Source organism: Stigmatopora nigra, chromosome 2, assembly GCF_051989575.1.
Source record: "Stigmatopora nigra isolate UIUO_SnigA chromosome 2, RoL_Snig_1.1, whole genome shotgun sequence".
Taxonomy (NCBI): domain Eukaryota; kingdom Metazoa; phylum Chordata; class Actinopteri; order Syngnathiformes; family Syngnathidae; genus Stigmatopora; species Stigmatopora nigra.
The window spans coordinates 12803669-12821044 of record NC_135509.1 but is presented as its reverse complement, the minus strand read 5'-3'; the positions used below and the strand labels follow the sequence as shown (position 1 = coordinate 12821044).

Here is a 17376-nt window from a genome sequence, read left to right as displayed (position 1 = left end):
CGACAGTTGCCTTAGCCAATCAGCGTTCGGGCGTCTTTCGAGTGCAAATTTAAACCGATCCACAAGCGAACCACAGTTGTGACATTTACAAGAATTTTGTTTGACACGGAATTACAACGTTTTATTTTATTTTTTTTATTTTCTATTTGGAAGAATCTGGGCTGGCAACATGAGAGTTAGGTAAGGTGCTTACGATTAACTGACTGAAACGACTTAAATCATTTTACAAACGGAAAACGCGAATGTGTCGGCGACCCATATAAGCAAGTTAGGCTAACAGCCGGGGCGGTAACCTGCTGATGCTTTCGCAAAAATAATTAATTCACATTTCCAGACTGTCATAAAAAATGTCCCATTTGTGCCTGCTTGTTTAAAGTGAAGTCCACGCCATGGAGTCCGTTGCTTACTTGAACAGAGCTTTGATCCAGTTGAGGGATATCTGGGAAGAAATTGGAGTTTCCGAGGATCAACGGGTCCTGAGGACGCAAGCGTTTCACGAACACGTCAAAGTGAGCTCCACATTAAATTCTCAACGTTCAATTGGCCTCCCGTCTAACGGTCATGTTGGCATATTTGTAGGGAATTTTGGATCTGATGATAGCAGAAGAAGAACAACTCAAAGTTCGAGTCTTGAAAGACACCGAATCCTATCGCCAGGAAATTGCTGATCTGTGCCTTGAACTTCAGGTGCCTCCAGTTGAGGTACATTGTTTTTTGGGTTTTTTTGCCACTGAATTGAATTGAATGGTTTTATTGTCATTATACAAGTATAATGACATTTAAAGCGTTCACCACTGTGCACAAATGTACTCTTAGAATAGACGTCCAATGCATTGGGACTAGGAGGGTTGGCAGAGATCATCCGGACTGACAGTTTAATTTGTTCTTAACTAAATTAATGATTGATTTCTGAACCCTTACAAATTGTGCAAAATCTACAGGAAGTAAGCTGTAAATGAGTCCAAATTTAAAAATGAAGTAACCCACAGGAGTTAAAGCATCTCTTCACCCCCCCCCCCCAAAAGGCTTTTTAAAAAATATTATTAAAAGAATATAAGAAAAATATATACATAAATATATATAAGCAATAGTGGATGTCCAATCAATTGACACTAATGGTACTTTTTTTAGATTGTTTTGATACCATGTTATTTTTTATTTACCAATTACCACAGCACATGGACCGATATTACTGTTCATTTATGAAATGACAATGTACACAAGTTGCGTTTTTTTCTGAAGGAGGAGGTCGGCTGCACCATCTTGCAGCTGGAGAAGTTCAACCGTACTCGTCTGGAAGAGCTGAAAGAACAGAAACAGCAGAGAATGGACAATCTCCGGGATATTGTCGCCCAAGACCGCGAGTTGTGCGACATCATGTGCACAGCCACCTTGAGCGTTAACACGCAGTCGGTTCCGTCACTGGAACAACTTGAGGAATACCGAAGCCACGTATTGGAGCTCACAAAGGAAAAGGTGGCAATCAGAGAAATGTTGGTGGGTTAAAAGAAATCATACATTAAATGTTTTTGTTTTGTTTTTAGGAGTGCCGTCACTTGGAATTTATGAGTTTAAAACAGCAGATAATCGCATGCATGAACGATTTGGAACGTTCGGCCCAGACCAGTTTTGAAAAAGATGTCATGTGCGAAGACAACGAAGCCTCTTGTCTCTCCACCGGCAACATCGACATGTTGAAAAAATTCCTTGCCCAGGTGAAGAAGGCATTTTTCTATTTGACTTTGATAAAATTGCCATTCGTTTGACACTTGTGATCCAAACCAGTTGCAAGCGCGCAAGGCGAAGAATGAGCAGCTCTGCGTGGAGCTGCGCTCCCAGCTCCGGCAACTCTGGGACAGGCTGAAGATCGCCCTAGAAGAGAGGGACAACTTCTCCCAGCACATGACGGCATCCAAGAAGTGCAACATTGAGGCTGTAAGGCATTTTGGGGGCGTTATGGAATGCAACGTTTTTATTACGACGTGTATTCTTCTGATTCCAGCTCCAGGCGGAGGTGGAGCGTCTTCGGCTGCTGCGACTCCAGAGCATTCAAAGTGTGATGGAGGCAGTCCGAGCCGAGATTGTAGTTTACTGGGACTTGTGCTTCTTCAGTCAAGAACAGCGCCAAGCTTTTCTTCATTATCGCGATGGTGACTTGATTTGTTTAAATCACATTTTGGTAGTGTTGAATGTTTTTTTTTAAATCATCAGTACAATTATATGTACGTACATATATAATATTATTTTTTAATGTAGACAACCTCACTGAAGAACTCCTAAACCTGCACGAAGCAGAAATGGAACGTCTAAAGGCCTACTTTGAAGAGCATAAAGATTTGTTTGAAAGCGTCACAAAATGGCAGGAGAATTGGGCGACGTACCTGGAGCTCGAGGTCAGTCTATCCCGTATAAATGTGTGAATCCCGTAAACATCGTTTCATGTATGTTTTAATATGATGTCATTTCTCATCTCAGAGGAAAGCTAACGACCCCATGAGGTTCAACAACAGGGGCGGGAACTTGCTGAGGGAGGAGAAACAGCGAAGTGACCTGCAGAAAAGTTTGCCCAAGGTACTTGACTTCTAGAAATAGGCAGGAATTGGGTTGGTATAATATAAATGCCGACACATGTCACATTTTCTGTCACCAGCTTGAAAAAGCGCTGAAGGTCCAAATAGATTGTTGGGAGGAAGAGCAAGACAAACAGTTCTTGGTCAATGGCCAGAAGTTTCTCGATTACGTGCAGCAGCAGTGGGATCAGCACCACGTCGAGAAGGAGAAAGAGAAATTGGAAAGAGTAAGACAAGGGGAAAGGAACAATATTCTCCACATTTTGCTCCATGGTTAATTTTTATGCTTGTTTGAATCAGCAACTTAAGAAGAGCAGGCAGACTCGGGAGGACATGCTGTTTGGAACCAAATTCAAGACGCCGTCCATGAGGAAGATTCCCCGAACGCCCACACCGAGCAAACAGAGAAAGGTCATTTGGTTATCACATTGGCTGTCTTTGATGGTGACAGACTGATGCCACCACCCTCCTGCTTCAAATGGAAGTAATGGACTGTGTCCATTGATGAACTCCTTTGAGTCATTCGGAGCAGAGGGATGAAAAGAGAAACAGGATTGCAAGTCTACCATCGTCAACGGCAGTGAAGAAGTTCAAATGTTTTCTTGTGTGTGGAACTCCAATTTCTATTGACCTTCTTGTTTTCCACCCCGCCACAGATGGGAATGTCAGCCATCTCCATGGTCAACTACGTCCTCGGTTCAGACATGGGAGGAGGAGCTTTGAGCCAATCTTCAATGCAAAAGACCCCTCTACCGCCCAGTAAGGTAAGCTAACGAATCCAGGGAATTTTGAGTTATTGCGCATTTTCAACAGAAGTGGTTTCCATTACAAAGTACCACACGTGATCTCGCTTTCACCACAGAACTGTGCTGTGCGTGTGTCATTGTTTTTATGAAATATGCCAAACTGGGGAGCAAAACAAGGCAAAGAAACCAAAGACAAGGATCAAAGGGACTTCTTTAGCTATTTGAATGTTGCTTCGGTACAAAAGATCTTGGCATTTGCCCTAAAATGTCAGCAACTGATGTGGTTCCATGAATTGTTTCTTGTTGTCATTCGCTCATATTTTTAAGAAAGGGCAATTTACACTAAAAGCTGACTATTGCCAAACATCTAACTTGTAGGGTTGTGGCCTGCGCACCCCAGGACAAGCCAAGACTCCCCACGCACTTGAACAGGCCAAGGAAAACCTTCCCAACAGGGGCTCTCCATGCGGCGTACTCGGGTTTCAAGATAATCCAGATCACACCATTAATGCTATTGCGGGCTCCTATTCGGAATTTGCGGTAAATCAAGTTTTAACCTATAAATCAAGTTTTTAACCTATAGACAGACATCCATTGGAATTGGTGGCAGTGAATGATGATGCTTGGAAGAAATGCTTCTGTGCAACGTATTTCCACCAAAATGTTCTGAACAGGATGTCAAGGTGTTGGAAACGGAAAAAATGAAAGCGCTATCTTTGAAAGAACTTTGCTCTTTTCTGGCAGAGAGACTTGTCGGAGGCCTCTAAGTCGAATACGAAGTCCAGGCTGCTCAACTCCACTGTTACGCTAAAGTGATTGAACATCGTCTTGGAGCAGCCCAAAACATGAAAATGCTTTAAAAAGGTTTTACTCAGGCTGCTTTGGTTAGCATCACAGAGGTAGTTTTCTCCGTGTCTCCATTTGTACATCAATTCTTCATTTTAGCATTATCTTTGAAACATTTATTCGGTTACCGTTTTTTTTTTTTTTTATTTGTTGAGCTTTAACAATAAATGTGATTGTATCTGTAAATAAATTTTTGACAATAACATTTTTCAATTTTGAACTTTTTTTAACTAAATAGCAGTCAAGCAGTTGTAACAAGTGTTGATTTGACAACTGAAGAATAAAAGAAGTGAAGATAGGTACGACAAGGCAAGGTAGGTGTGCACACAATGTAGGTTGGGGAACACAGAATTGATGAAATCACCTTGACATCCCACTCTTGGCTACCTGATTGGTAATGCAGGCCCCAACAAGCTTATTTGGATACCACTGATCATAGACAATTCGCCCCCCCCCCCCCCCCCTTCAGGAGAAACAAATAAAGTAGTATGGACCTTAAGCAGTAAAAAATAAAGCCGTACTATATACTTGATAACAGATGGTCATTTTTGTGAACAAAAAATATAGCCGTACAATAGATGGTCTTTTGAAGAAAAATAGCTTTATTATTCATGGTATAGCCTTATTTAATATGGTCACTTTAACAACTAAGCCTTACTATACAGGGACTCTGTGATAACAAAAACTTGACACAACTGTGCCTAGGTCATGCGAGTCATAAGTTCTTCCAGAGCTCTTTCCCGGTGGTTTTCATGAACAAGCAGCACTTCTTTGATGGCACTTTGCTGGAAACCCATCTCGTCAAACTGGGTAAGGAGACTCAAAAACTCAGCCGCCTGAAAGTAAAATTGTAAACTTGATTTTAAACATCAGCAGCAGCTAAATTTTGAACTAAAGTGGATTTTAAAAATAATACCAATTCAGGTACTACTAACCTTGCTCTCGCAGCTCTGGAACATCTCCAGCGCTTCTTCTACTTGAGCTTCATCGTAGCCCAGCTCGCACAAGTGACTGGAGGCTTCCAGGTACTTCAGGAGCTATCAAAATGTCTTAGTATGTGTTGTATTTTTTTTTATTTTATTTCTAGGCTGCAGTTTTAAAAAGGTGAAATAACACTGGTTTATCTGCTGGATTAAGGAAGGTACCTTATCTTGGCTGTTGTATCCAGTCTTCTGCATAGCCAAGATGGCAGAACGCAAAGGGTATCCTCTGTCTGTGACGGCCTCCAGCAGCTCCCTCTCTTCTTGGCTGAGAGCACACAACAGCTCCGTGGCAAAGTCCTGAAAGCCTCCGGTCCTCAAGGCCTGTGGAGCAAACGCATTCAAATTTACAGGAGGAGAATGCTTTACGTGTCATTTCTGGAGAAATTGTATGGAGATGCCTTGCTCCCCTTTTGGTCAGTAACTTTCAATCTCATTACTTTTTGCATGTACTTGATTTTAAAAGAAAATAACTTATACTACCTGCAGTACATGTACTTTTAATCTTACCACTATTCATATTCCCTACTCCTCTTAGTATTACTTAAACTTGTATTTCTAGTGTCAGTACTTGCACTTTTAGTTTTTCTATTGCTCTTACTAGTACATGTACTAGTGTTTCAAAATGTTTGACCCCATTTGGTTGGCCAATAATTTTGACCAATTTCACAGCTCGTGAGGAAACATTTCAAGTTTTTGTGTTCACGTTTGGCATTTTTATCTTTTCAGGTTAAAGAAATGCTGTGGCCTAGCTACTTGGTAAGTCAGCCTCGCAGCTTCACGGCTCTGGCATCCTTGGGTTCAAATCCCGGTCAATCCTTTGTGGGGCTTGCCTTGCGATCGGCTGGTGCCAAGATTCTTCGGCCACTGATTCCTTGTGAAAGATATTTGGTTCGATTCCTGCATCTTGCACATTGTCACTTTACAGGTGAAACAGAAATGTTGTAGGCAGTCCAGTGCAAATTGGTGTGGTGGATTTGGTCATTAGCTCAACAAGGAGAGCATCAGCTTACCACTCGAAAGATTGTTGGTTCAATTCCCGCATCTTGCACATTTTCATTTTCAGGTGAAATGAAAATGTTGTAGGCAGTCCAGTACAAGGTAGAGTGTTGGGTTGGGGTGTTAGCTCAACAAGGAGAGCACCAGCTTACCACTCAAGAGATTGTTGGTTCAATTCCCGCACCTTGCACATTGTCACATTTTAGGTGAAATGTAAAAGTAGGCTGGTGTGAAGTGAATGACATTTACTATTTACCTGAAAATATAGAAATGTTAAACATTATACACAAAAACTTGAAACGTGTCCTAACAAGCTGCACCTCTGGCCTGAAGTCGGCTGGGATAAGCTCCCCTACTGAGGATAAAGCAGTTCAGAAAACGAGATGAGATGAGAAAATACATTCCACATGAATAAAGGCAAGTCATTTCAAATTTGGGCTACCAGCTTTGCTTTACAGTTCCTAGCTACTTGTAATTTGAAGTTTCAGAAGGAGAGAAAAAGGTACTCACTTTTTGCCTGCAGTTTTTAATGGCGGGGCCCGCAGAAGAAGGTCGTTGCTGTTCAAGCCTGCCTCGGGAAGAGTCAGCTCCTGGATTATTGGGAGGATGGTATCTACCCGTGGCACTCTCCGCACGCCGTCGCTTCTTGGTGCCCTTCCGTCTCGCCCGGAGAAGACTGGAATTGGGAGACGTAGATTTTCCCCTGTGGCTCTCGGCCGTCGATTCGGGCCAGTCGTGCTGAGAGCCAAGACCCTCGTGCTCGTCTTCCACCCTGGATAGGGCGACGCTGCGGGGGCGCTCTCGACCCTTTGCGAAATCCCAAGCGGCGTCTTCGGGGGACGAGCCTTCGTTGTCCTCGCAGTAGCCGTCTTCTTCGTCCGAGTCAGATCTGGGGGAAGCCAGGCCACGCCGGTGAAGCCGGCGTGCGTCTGCCGAGTTTAGGCTGGAACTACGGCGTGGAGGGCGGGAGGCCCGAAGGTCACTGCTTCGCCGTGCGGTTCGTCGGTGCTCGTCAGGGTTGCTGAACATCTGCCAGTAGGGAGGACAGGATGGAGAAGGGCAATCTGCTTGCTGACCCGTTAGAATCAGCTTCTCTAGACTGAAGGCATACTGTGCAGAGAAAAACAATAAAAATATTTAAAAATCAAAGTTCAAACCTTTCATTCAAATAAGAGAACATGTGTTAAAGTGGCGGCCCGGGGGCCAAATCTGGCCCGCCGCATCATTTTGTGTGGCCCGGGAAAGTAAATCATTTGTGCCGACTTTCTGTTTTAGGATCAAATTAAAATGAAGAGTAAATATGTATGTTATATTTTTGGATTTTTCCTTTTAAATCAATAATTGTAAGTTTTAATCAATTTTCCCTGTGTTTTTAGTTCAAAAATCATTTTGTAAAATCTAAAAATATATTTTAAAAAAAGCTACAATAAACATTGTATATACATCTATATAAAACAGAATATTCAGGGCTAATAATCTAGTTCTTTTAATCATTCATATAAAAGAAAATATCTAAATATTATACATAAAATGGTCCGGCCCACGTGAAATCTAGTTGACGTTAGCAGCCCGTGAACCAACCCGAGTCTGACACCCTTGTTTTAGAACAGATTATTCCCAACGTTCAATTCAATGCAAGAAATAAAAAAAAACACTAACCTGAGTTTCTTGCATGATCTGGGAACAGTCTGGCACCGGAATGTCTGGCGGCGTCATCAAGTACACGTCCTCCCCCAGTAACTCAAACGTAGTCCCAAACGGGATGTCTTCAAGAGTGTTGGTCATCTCTGTAAAAAGATTTTTGAAAAAATACACCATGTGCAAGTATATTATGTCAAGGTTTTGGGTTGATATTGTTGTCAGAACTTACCAATGTCGGACGTTTGCCCTCAGGTGGGAAGGGAATGAATGAAGGGGCATGTGAGTGGAGTAAATAACAAACAAATGCGTGGCGTGGCCACGTGGTTTAAATCCAATTAAGCCGCATTAACCAAGGCTGGCTTTGCTAATAATATCACACAATTGGAACCCGAACAGGAAGTTTCAAAACAAAAATAGAGGCCTTCTATCCTTTGAAGTTTTGACTTTGTTCCAAGTTACCCCAATTTAATTACACTGAGCAATAAATGGAATTTAAAAAGTTTTAAAGTAATTTTAGTGCAGAATCTTAAATCTTTACAGCCAAATTATTACTATATCCATCATATTCTATGTGAGAACACAATAGTGTTAAATAAAAATCAAGCTTGTTCTCTAACATTAGTTTGTATGTCAATACAAAATGTTAAAAAGTCCTGCCTAAACAACGGCCCGCAATCCAGCTGCAGCCACCAACCCAGTTTTTGCTGCAAAATATAAAATGTGTATTATTGAATATAGCTCACACAAGATTCTTAAGTCCAGCATACATTATCTTGCACCTCTCAGCTTCAGCACAATATGGAACAGGTGTCAGACCTACAAGTACAAACATTGCATTTCCTAGTGTTATTGTTGTTCATAGCCATTCTAAAACAGGACTTGGAAAAGGCCAGGACATCACTTTCCAAAGATTAGCAGATTACATAAAGGTGCCGACACAAGTGTAGCACAATCTTATTATATATGCTGCACTCGTGTGTGTGTGTGTGTGTGTGTGTGTGTGTGTGTGTGTGTGTGTGTGTGTGTGTGTGTGTACCAATGGCAGAAGCGCAAGCGTCCACGTTCGATTTCTGCCTTTTCATTCATTCGTTTCAATCGACAGGAATAGACGGCAAATCCATCCATCCCCATCAATGGAAGCTAACGTGTGATGAATCAGGTCTCACCCCGAAAGATACTGTAAAATTCACTCAGCCAGCCCATCCCCTTTAAACTATGGTGGCAGCCAATGCGTTGTGATCAAACTCCCACCTCAGAAATGTTCACTTCTGCTGAAACATGTTCAATCTTCCTGAAAAAAACACAACTGATTAAAGCCTATACACGAATACATTTTATTCATAACTTGTACCATTACATTATATGTGAGGGGCATTCGGAACAGTGCTTTGTAACAGACAAGAGGCGTTTTGGAAGGAAAGAGAAAGCTTAAAATTAGGGAGATCAGTTCTAGTTTAATCATGTCAAACACATTCCAAGTACAAGCAGCGTGGCTCAGTGGAGGGCACGCAATAGTAACAGAATCTGACGTCACTAAAACAAAAGTTCCTTTTTAAGTGTCCTTTTTCTAGAGATTATGTGATGGACCATGATAGGGCGTTAAACACACAATTTAAAAGGATGAATTTCAGTGACTTAAACCCTGTGATGAACACATGTACATGTATGTATATACAGTATAATTCCTTAAAAAAAAAAAAAAACGGTCTGAAAACCAAACGTGGATAACCCTTCCGGCCTCCTATGATTTGTTGCACTGCACATGTACTATTACTCCCTGTTCTCATCCTTAAACTTGTCCAAATTTACAGGTGGACACCATTAGCACAATGGTGGTAAAGAGTAAAGCATCAAAATATTGATGCGCTCATGGAATATCATGCCCCTCCTGATATAAAGGCATTACTTGACATGCCCCCGCTCATGCTTCTTTTGGCTTCTCTTGGTCGCGGCAAGAGAGGAAAACAAAAGTCAACTTGCTCCAATTGTTCTCACGAATAAAAAAATCTATTATCTTATTATAGATAAAATGTTAACAATCACCAGAGATTGAAATAATTGTATAAAGGTCCGAGCAGCGAGTGCGCTGCGAGACACACAAATGCATACAGTCACTCACGCGCACACACACACACACACGAGCCCATGTTGTGATACTCCTTGTTGTTCTCGATGATAACATCCTCGCTCACAACTTTCTTCATTTTTTTTCCTCTATTAAAACGTTCATATATTGTTTCTGGGGGTTTCTGTCAAACAACCCCTGAAAATGTTATCAAACAGTCATTATGTGAAATGGATGACACATTTCAGTTGTTTGCAGCATCCGCCTGGCGAGGCCAGTTTTCCTCCTCCATGCCAGAATCGTAGTCGTCGTCCGTCTGTTCTTTGGACGGAGCCCTGCAACATGTGCAGAGCTCTTTTAGGTTGACATCGCCAACAACGAAAAACGATTGTAGGAATGCTTGCAGGCTTGTTAGTTTAATTCAAGCACGTAGAATCATCAGTCATAATGTTGAATGAAGTGATTTGAGGGAAATTCTGGGTCTTTTTCCATTTCAGGCCACTTTCTACTGATACTGGGGCATTTGTGGGTTATTTTCCTATTGATTTTGCTGCAATTCTGGGTCACATTCTTTGAATTCCTTGGCAAGTTTTTTTTTTTGGTCTATATTTTGGAGTAGGAAATATTGACCACGTATTTGGGTTGGAAGTGCCATTGGAAAATGACGTTGATTTTATCAGACAAGTTCAAAATGAACAACGACCGCCTGGCTTGCCCCATAAACTTAGATTTACAAACCTAGAGACATTGACTTTTCAGGGTGTGATTTGGATTTAAAACAAAATGGGTGCCAGAGGTAAAAAAAAAAAGGAAGCTGAAACATTATCAGCAAGTCCTTTTTGACTGGAGACCTTAGAGTGATCATTTGCTAATAGCCTCTCCCAGTCAAAATGGATTGGCAGTCAATGTGTTATTAATAAACTCTCACGCACATTTTTTTTAATCTCAAGTTAAAACCTGAGTACAGGAATTGAAACCGGGATTAAAAGAGACTCTGACCTGATGTATCTTGGCTGCATCTTCCCTTGGACGACCTCTTTGTTCAACTCGACGGCCATAATGTCAGAGTGAGGCACCTCAAACATTGGTTCCAAAAGCAGCTTTTCCTAATGTGGACAATGAAATTCAAGTAAGCAACTAAAAACACTAATTATAAATGATAACTGAAAATTGTGCTTGTCATGGCACACACCATGATTGATCTGAGCCCACGAGCACCAGTTTTTCTCTCCAGAGCCATGCGAGCGATGGCCTTCAAGGCATCTTGAGTCACGTTGAGGTCACACTGCAAGAGCCCGATCATGTCAAAAGTGTTCCTTTGACTGCAAAATAGAGCTGAAAACAGACACTTACTTTATCCATGCTGAACAGAGCCTGGTACTGCGGCACCACGGCGTTGCGTGGCTCCGTTAAGATGCGGACCAGCGTTTCTTCATCCAGACTGTGGAGCGGAACCACCACGGGAAGGCGGCCCACGAACTCCGGAATCATTCCGAATTCGATCAGGTCTCGTGCCTCCACATGCTTCAGCAGCCTGTCCTTCTCTTCGATCTCGGCCACAGTGTCCGTCTCGCCGCTGGTGTTGGCCAGGTCGGCCGCGGCAGCCGCACGCCGTCCTTTTCCCATATTGGACGGGGTGCCGAAGCCTAGATACTGCAGGGAAGGGCAAGAACTTAAGCGGAAGCGCAAAAAAAGGCAAGGAAATTCACGCAAATAGTGTAAGAGTTCAAGTACCTTCTCATTCTTTCTTCTGCTAATGATTCTGTCGAGTCCATTGAATGCACCCGAGGCCACAAACAGGATATTTGTGGTGTCGACTTGGACCGTCTCTCCTCTCAGCTTCCTGGAGTTTTTCTCCGGAACGTTGACGATTGTGCCCTCTAAAAGTTTGAGTAAGCCCTGACGGAAAGACGAAAACGACTGGTCAGCTTTACCTAGATGACAATAAATGGCCTTGCTTCAACGAAGTCAACATTTATGAGGTGAATTTCTTTGCGTTTGTGGTTGAGCAGCAAATGAAACTTTCTGAGGTGAGAGTTTACTCATAACTCTTTGGGTTGGCCTTGTCGGCGATAAGTGTCCAATGCATTTCTAGCAGCCATTATTTGCTGCTCTTACAGTAAAAACAGATTGGACGTCTATCGCCGTCAATGCCGGCCACAGAGTTAATGAATCATCCCAAAATTCTGACCTGCTGAACTCCCTCTCCTCCTACGTCCCTAAGTTGATGAATGCCCGGCACGCTGCCAATCTTGTCCACCTCATCCAGAAACACAATTCCTGCAATTAAAAAACACCAAATTAAGTGGACTCTAATTTCTGTCATACATTTTTTCCAGCTCAAGTACCTTGCTGTGCTTTTTCCACCGAGTAGTTGGCGTCTTGCAGCAGTTTGGCAATAACCGACTCGATGTCTTCGCCAACGTAACCGGCTTGAGTTAGTGTGGTGCAATCGCATATCGCGAAGGGAACATCCAGACACCGAGCCAGCGTCTGCGCCAACAATGTTTTTCCTGTAAGACGATACGAGTTCATCGCAGTTTTTAGTTTAATGGGTCAATCCTGGGTTGAAGGACTTTATCAGTCACAGAGTCAATTTCAAACAATCCACATACAAAATAGTGAAACATGCAGTTTCTAAGTGACCTGACTTGTTTTTAAAACAAACTTCCAAAACTTGAAGGGCGAGAATCTTTGAAGACTATGTGAATAATCTGGATTACACCATAAAATGCCTTAAAGGCAAAATTCATTTTCAAATCAGTATTTTTTTCATTGCAGTCTCTAATACCTTTGTGATTTTTTTCAATATTTCTATCAGTTCTACTCAAGAGTGTAACCCTTTTATCAAATGTTTGTATGAACAAATTTAGTTTTTTTTAACAAAACATTTTGAGAGTTCATTGAATATTTCACATAACCTTGTATAATGCTGCTATGCATTTGAGAAGGATATGACAATAGTTTATTTCCGATAATTAATAAACGTAGTAGAAAGTCAGAAAATGAAGGTTTCTTTTTTTCCCCTAACTACCAAAGCCAAAATACCCTACAATGAAACCTGTATAAAAGACCCTGGCCCGCCTGGCGGTCAACTATCTGTAAAATGCAACGAGCAAATCATACCTGATCCAGTTGGACCGAGAAGTATAATGTTGCTCTTCTCCAATTTAATTTCAGCATGTATAGAGTCCAAGACCTCGCCGCCTCGTCTTTCCTGGGGTGTCTGTTGGCTGGTCTGCTGCTGCATGGAGGCTCCCAGAGCGTTGCCATGCGGGCTGATCCCGGCAATTTGCAGCAACTCTGCCGATGCAAAACAAAACGCACTCGTTAGATCTCATGTCAAGACTAACAATCTTGGGGGCATTCCGTTCGGGCATCTCCAAAATAGTAAGCAGAATTTGGGTCATTGCTACATCCATTTGACGTGAGCGGTGACAGCTCTGGCCCAGTAGTAGCTAAAAATACACGGCCCAGAGTCCGTTCCAGCGCGGATGTGGAAAGTGAGCAGCAAAGTACAGATGTGAATGTAGGTCACTAGGATACTTTATCTTATTGTCTGCAGAGTAACTGCCACAGTTTGGAAATTTTATCGGAGGGAGATCAAGCCACAGAGTGCATAACAACTGTCGTACCATTTAACACTAAACACTTTTACTTGTAGCTACTACACAAAGAAGTTTTGTCATAGTGACAATAACTGTAATAATTTGACCCTTTTTCATATATATATATATATATTACATATTCAAGGTCGGTCCTAAAGGAGGTAAATACAATAACAATAATTCATTTAAATAATATAATATGTATAATATAATATTAACTTTTGCTCACTAAATTAAAACTCTCGCCTTCTGAAACAAAGTACCAATTACCACAAATGCTATCTGTGAATACTATACATATATCATGTCTGGCAGTGAATTGATTAAACATGAAAAAAAAAAAGACTATATAACGCAGTATGAAAGTCCCAAGAAAATCACATCTAACCCATGGTTAATTAAAAAAAGCCTTTGCTTTTTTAAAATATCAGTTCAATCCATTATTGAACAAACATGCTTACTAATAATGAGGACTGTACATTTTGGCATTTGTACAATAAAAGTCAATCAAAGCACTTTTTTTTTTTTAAAAAAAGCTAAAGATATTGAGACGGCGGCCCGATGACTTACTTGTGAATCTGTATTCATCCTCTCGTCTTCTCATCTCTAGCTCTACAGGAAGAGGATCAAATTGCTCATATCAACGTTATCATGAAAACGTTAACAACAGCCATTTCACAAGCCAGTTCATACTTTGACAATATTATTGAACAAATGCCAAATTATACATCCAGTTACAAGACCGTTGTTATAATGTATGATTTTCTGTCCTTACAACTATGCAAGCAATTCACTTCAAAAGTGAGCAATTGTATTTCAGTGCCATTGGAAGCAATAGACCTCCAACGAGGGCCGGGCGATCAAAAATGCAGTACAATGCAGTACAGACCCCGAGGTGTGAGAGTGGGTTGTTTTTCCACCTCCACCTGCTGGCGACTGCCTGCAGGGATGTTGTTGTAGATGCGCTTGTAGTGATTGTAAACGGCCACGGCCAACACCTTCTTGGCGTACGACTGGCCCACCACGTACTTGTCGAGGTAAGCGTAAATCTGTTGAATTGGTAATGGACATAACTGTATCGCACAAAAATCTGGATAGAACATTGAAGCGGTTTGTTTCTCACCTTCTTGGGTGGAGGGGGAGGCTTCTGTGCAAAAGCAAGTTTGACCGCCTCAGCAGCAGACTCGGCCTCTTTGTTCAGTCCCTTCTTGGAGTCCGTCTCAGACAACACCACGAAAAAGTGGTGGCATTTTTCACACTTGACAAATCGTGTCGATGCTTCAAAAAAAGGGACAGAAAGACAAAAGGCATATTAGACATCATACTATGAGCAAAAATATTGCAATGACATCCTAAAAAGTAAGAAGGGCCACTCGAATGGGCTTTATATTGTTGTATAACCATACATTTACAGTTACTAGTTTACTCTAAATGAAGATTTTATAGTACATTCCATGCATAAGGTCAAGGACTTTCTTGTTTACTCTCAGCTGGAAGACATTGAGGTCTGGTGTGGAAAATTCATGTGGGTTTTTTTTTTTTTACATTCTACTTCCAAGCGGTTTGGAATGCAGCAATAAACCACGGCCGAGTTTAACACACTTGCGGGAGTTACACAATCAGTCACCGACTTATTTTCAATTTTTACTCACAAACAAAGGTCTCGACATGTGTGCAAGGGTCTCCACATTTGGGGCATCGGAGCTGACTGCCACCCTTGCCGGAACTCCCGGAACCCGAGGCTCTTTTTCCCTCACCGACGCTTTTCTATGTAAACAACAGATCAAGTTACATTAGTACCAGCCATCAAGTGCAAAGCGGAGGGCCGTAAGCATTACCTTTCCACCATCGCTACCAGCGTCTTTTGTGGGGCCGTCTTTGGAGGCAAAGCAGACGGTGGTTTCGGAAAACGATCTCACCCGCACACGAGGTCGCAGGTGAGCATCCCTGGAGCCATGACGACTCAGAGAATAAAACTGCAACCGGGAGCAGGAAAATCCTACAATGGCAAAAGCAATTGACCTTTTGACTTCAACTACAAAATAAAGTCACAAACTAAACTATTCATTGCAAATCTCATTTCTCTGATAGATTACCAATAAAGGAACATGTCATGCAATTTAAAAAGAGCCTTTTTTATTCTGAAAGCAATTCAAATATGTATATATTCCAATGTATGCATCAACATAATTTTAGTTTGAGCCCCAAACTTTTTGGTTTTGTTTTATTTAGAGATCATTTATGAGCACTACCTAGTGAGTCAATTTTATTCTTTTGCTAGTGTAAACAAAAAAGTACATTTTAGGCTAATGTTTAGTAATTTATAGTTTATTTTGTGTAGAAGTAAAATCAATTAAACTAAGAGTGCCCCAGTAACATTTTCTATCTCATATTTTTCAGTCGTGCTGATTCAGAAAAAAATAGACATTGTTACGTAACGTTGACTCGGTGTGTATTTTCAACTGAATACTTACATTTACGAGGCTCCATTTTTGAATGCAATTCTCATTTATTCTAAAGCATTAGAACTCGTTTATTTATAAGCTTGGAACTGGCCGTGATGGTATAAAGAGTAACTAAATAAAAAAAGACGATGACGGTGCATAGTGTTACGTTACGTATCATCAAAAGTCATGGTGTGGAAGCAAAAAAAGTGTGAATGCTGAAAAAATCTTCTAGAACATGTCATTGCGTGACGTTTCATTTCATCGCTTGAAAACGCGTAGCCGTGTATATAAAAAAAAAACTCATTAATAAAGTTGTCAAAACAAAGTGGCAATGGGGCCAAACAACACTGACATGTAACCCTTGCTTACCTCGATGAGCTGTTTTCAGAAACAACCTTGCAGCTGAGCTACACGGACAGGACATAACTCTTCTATCTTGTCAACACCCTGAAAATAATATATGAAAACCAAAATTTACAAAAACCCACGCACAAAGTGGTTAGATGTGAAAGCCAGGGCAAGTTTAGTCCAAAACCGAAGCATTTCATAACCACAACGTCACAGTTAGCATTAGCATACCAGGTCATATTTTTTTAAAAGATTGTGGCGTTCTTCATTATTTTCACTTATGCAAGTTGGAATAAAACCAACTATATAAACCTCCACGATGTGACTCTTAGATGCCATAGCGTACTCAAACTTAATGTAAATAAGATTTAAAAATGACAGACAGGCAAGGCTGGGGATGTCAGTAGCTAATAGCTAAGTAGCATATGCTAGGCCCAGGCCAGCCTGACACAGGATTCCTCCCTAATCAAATGGCCGACTTGAAAGCAACATTTCTGCTACTTACTGCTTATGACGAAACAAGCTGCAATCTTTTTAACAGCTCCTTGTCAACACCAAAATTCTTCCGTGGATAAGCGGCGTTCAATGCGACGGGTCCATCTAAGTTGACATATCAGTAGGACACTAAACGCAAAGCGTCAGTGGTCAGAGCCACTGCTTGCCAGGTGTGATGTAATTGGGCTTCGGAAGTAGGTCGGTTGGTTACCCCGACAGCGAACTAGATTCGCCCCCTTGCACGTTGGGAGTGATTTTTTGCTATGGGGGCTTAAGTGTGTAGTCAACACCCATCCACTCTGCTGGAGATCGACGCACAAGTTGCTCAACAGAAGAGGAGGTGCCCTTCGACTAGGAACAAATACGACGACATACTGTTATGTTTGTCTGGTGGTTTGGTTGTTTCGACGCTAGAGGGAGACAATGCGCAAGTGACGCCACTGCCTTCGTGCGCCGAGTGGCCACAGCAGTCATTGGCTTAAGCGCCTGTCAATCAAGTTGCCAGTTTTCGTCCCGCCTTCTTTCACAATGATAAACGTTGGGATAACCCAATATTACTTACAACAACAAAAAATAACAATAACAAACATTCAAATACAAAAATAAACGTGCAGATCCTCACCCGTGTATA

The 17376-nt window shown here is 41.6% G+C and overlaps 3 protein-coding genes across 4 annotated transcripts; 1 reads left to right on the top strand and 2 right to left on the bottom strand.

Moving 5' to 3' along the window:
* Window positions 1–26: 26 nt before the first annotated feature.
* On the top strand, window positions 27–4297 carry LOC144181860 (protein regulator of cytokinesis 1-like). The gene is made up of 14 exons (XM_077710215.1): window positions 27–180; window positions 377–509; window positions 580–702; window positions 1243–1476; window positions 1545–1715; window positions 1786–1935; window positions 2003–2150; window positions 2257–2393; window positions 2476–2571; window positions 2651–2797; window positions 2871–2981; window positions 3227–3334; window positions 3695–3856; window positions 4061–4297. The coding sequence occupies exons 1-14, from the start codon at window positions 170–172 to the stop codon at window positions 4130–4132; spliced, it is 1803 nt and encodes a 600-aa protein (XP_077566341.1). The 5' UTR covers window positions 27–169; the 3' UTR covers window positions 4133–4297.
* A 446-nt stretch (window positions 4298–4743) lies between these two features.
* LOC144215535 (uncharacterized) lies at window positions 4744–8222 on the bottom strand. The gene is made up of 6 exons (XM_077744549.1): window positions 8012–8222; window positions 7801–7928; window positions 6652–7251; window positions 5308–5466; window positions 5098–5199; window positions 4744–4998 (listed from the first exon to the last, which is right to left on the bottom strand). The coding sequence occupies exons 2-6, from the start codon at window positions 7924–7926 to the stop codon at window positions 4864–4866; spliced, it is 1122 nt and encodes a 373-aa protein (XP_077600675.1). The 5' UTR covers window positions 7927–7928; window positions 8012–8222; the 3' UTR covers window positions 4744–4863.
* An 870-nt stretch (window positions 8223–9092) lies between these two features.
* Window positions 9093–17140, bottom strand: clpxb (caseinolytic mitochondrial matrix peptidase chaperone subunit Xb). 2 transcript variants are annotated; one of them, XM_077744528.1, is made up of 15 exons: window positions 16756–17140; window positions 16272–16349; window positions 15294–15454; window positions 15108–15222; window positions 14579–14733; window positions 14345–14504; window positions 14026–14067; window positions 12974–13150; window positions 12196–12360; window positions 12039–12127; window positions 11582–11746; window positions 11201–11500; window positions 11040–11132; window positions 10847–10953; window positions 9093–10182 (listed from the first exon to the last, which is right to left on the bottom strand). In XM_077744528.1, the coding sequence occupies exons 2-15, from the start codon at window positions 16324–16326 to the stop codon at window positions 10092–10094; spliced, it is 1875 nt and encodes a 624-aa protein (XP_077600654.1). In that variant the 5' UTR covers window positions 16327–16349; window positions 16756–17140; the 3' UTR covers window positions 9093–10091. The 2 variants fall into 2 exon arrangements, with proteins under 2 accessions (XP_077600654.1, XP_077600663.1); XM_077744537.1 differs by lacking the exon at window positions 14026–14067 and having other exon boundaries at window positions 16756–17139.
* Between the last annotated feature and the right edge of the window lie 236 nt (window positions 17141–17376).

Bases quoted from the DNA above. Each gene is read 5' to 3' on its own strand.
- clpxb (XM_077744528.1), bottom strand. From the start codon at position 16,326: ATGTCCTGTCCGTGTAGCTCAGCTGCAAGGTTGTTTCTGAAAACAGCT. The intron at 12,128-12,195 runs GTACTTGAGCTG...TTTTAATTGCAG, and splicing joins GGTGGAAAAAGCACAGCAAG to GAATTGTGTTTCTGGATGAG. The intron at 10,954-11,039 runs GTGTGTGCCATG...TGTCCACATTAG, and splicing joins GTGGGCTCAGATCAATCATG to GAAAAGCTGCTTTTGGAACC.
- LOC144215535 (XM_077744549.1), bottom strand. From the start codon at position 7,926: ATGACCAACACTCTTGAAGACATCCCGTTTGGGACTACGTTTGAGTTA. The intron at 5,467-6,651 runs GTGAGTACCTTT...TTTGCTCCACAG, and splicing joins TTAAAAACTGCAGGCAAAAA to GCCTTGAGGACCGGAGGCTT. The intron at 4,999-5,097 runs GTTAGTAGTACC...TTTTACTTTCAG, and splicing joins TCCAGAGCTGCGAGAGCAAG to GCGGCTGAGTTTTTGAGTCT.
- LOC144181860 (XM_077710215.1), top strand. The intron at 2,394-2,475 runs GTCAGTCTATCC...TTCTCATCTCAG, and splicing joins CGACGTACCTGGAGCTCGAG to AGGAAAGCTAACGACCCCAT. The intron at 3,335-3,694 runs GTAAGCTAACGA...TCTAACTTGTAG, and splicing joins CCCCTCTACCGCCCAGTAAG to GGTTGTGGCCTGCGCACCCC.